Source organism: Nannobrachium achirus (genome assembly GCF_963921795.1).
Source record: "Nannobrachium achirus genome assembly, chromosome: 24".
Classification (NCBI taxonomy): Eukaryota; Metazoa; Chordata; class Actinopteri; order Myctophiformes; family Myctophidae; genus Nannobrachium; species Nannobrachium achirus.
Genome location: NC_137831.1, coordinates 23,790,614 through 23,791,917, shown reverse-complemented (window position 1 = coordinate 23,791,917; position 1,304 = coordinate 23,790,614). Strand labels below are relative to the sequence as shown.

The following is a 1,304-nucleotide window of genomic DNA, read 5'->3' as shown; positions in this document are numbered from 1 at the left end:
ACATACACATGATTAAAATAGAAGCACGCTATAAAAAATCACCTATGCAGGAACAAACAATTCATAACTATTGTGGTTCTTTCAGTGCCTTCTGTGCAGAAAAATAAATTGGAATACCGGAAAATGGACAGTCCCTGCTTTTGGCAGCATGCTTTATCTTAATCTGATGCTAAATCTTACTGTTCCTTGGTTTCTAACTACAGTATTTTTGATGATATCATGAAATGAGTTCTGTGTGGTCCATGTACATCAAGCCGTGAGCCCCATAGGAGTCGTAATTGTCATAGTTAGGAAGTGTGGGCCAGTCTGGCTGGTATGTCTTTGTGCTGTATATAAACGCTTCGACTACGCTCCCCACCGACGGGCTTTCCTCTCCGTCTTTCCTTCCAACCCATTCCACCACCTCCAGCTTTACTGTGGTCCGTTGGTACATGGTGGGAACGCCCTCGAAAGCATCCAGGAACTCCAGCATACGGTCGTCGACGCTGTAGATCTCGCCCAGGATGCGCCGGCCCTCTCCTGGGATGTTGAGGAGGAAAGGGATGTTGTATTCGCCGGCGATCACAAGGGGATATTTCTCCATGGTGCGTGCAGTAGCGAGGAACTGGGACTTGCCGTTGGCTGTGTCAAACATGCGATGGGAGTTGGGCTGGCCCTTCTTCAGGGTCCCGTACACGAACACATGCGTCATCTGGGAGCAGGATGCTAAACAAGCCTGGAAAACAAGAGTCAATAATCAGACTTGGTGTCACGTCGAGCATCTTGTCGGCTCAGAGGGCCGTGCTTGGAATATTTGTCTTCTAAGTCTCTCTGTATCTGCACAACCACTGTATCAGTGACAGTCTCATAACAATTCACATCAGGAGAGAGTCTGTCTAACAGATGCCAGATTTTATGATCTTTTATGGTCACTACATTTCCTACAAATATTTTTTTTTTAAACACAACTTTTGATCAATTAAAACAAATCAAACAATTGCCATAAATAAATAACAAACTGTAATAAACGTGAAGTGAGCTTGAAGATCTGCTATTTGGGTCTACAAGGTCAAATAGCTTGCACTTAAGTCCTAATACTAAATCTATTGTAGTAGAAATAGCATACCGACAATTGGAAGCAAAGAAAGAAAATATTTCTCAACGTTCATAAACTTGTACCCGAGTAAATGTACTTCTCATCACTGAATCACAGGAGGCTCCTAACTTGTCTCATAACAAAAACTACTATGCCTCTTAAATTGTTTAAGCACAGTATGAAACCATGGCTTGTTTGAGTATAGCCTACTACTATACACACACACACA

The 1,304-nt window shown here is 42.9% G+C and overlaps 1 protein-coding gene across 1 annotated transcript; it reads right to left on the bottom strand.

Moving 5' to 3' along the window:
* Positions 1–217: 217 nt before the first annotated feature.
* On the bottom strand, positions 218–691 carry LOC308280152 (gamma-glutamylaminecyclotransferase-like; the record flags this gene model as incomplete). The annotated part of the gene is made up of 1 exon (XM_080720413.1): positions 218–691. One exon carries the CDS (start codon positions 689–691, stop codon positions 218–220), a length of 474 nt encoding a protein of 157 aa, XP_080576539.1.
* Between the last annotated feature and the right edge of the window lie 613 nt (positions 692–1,304).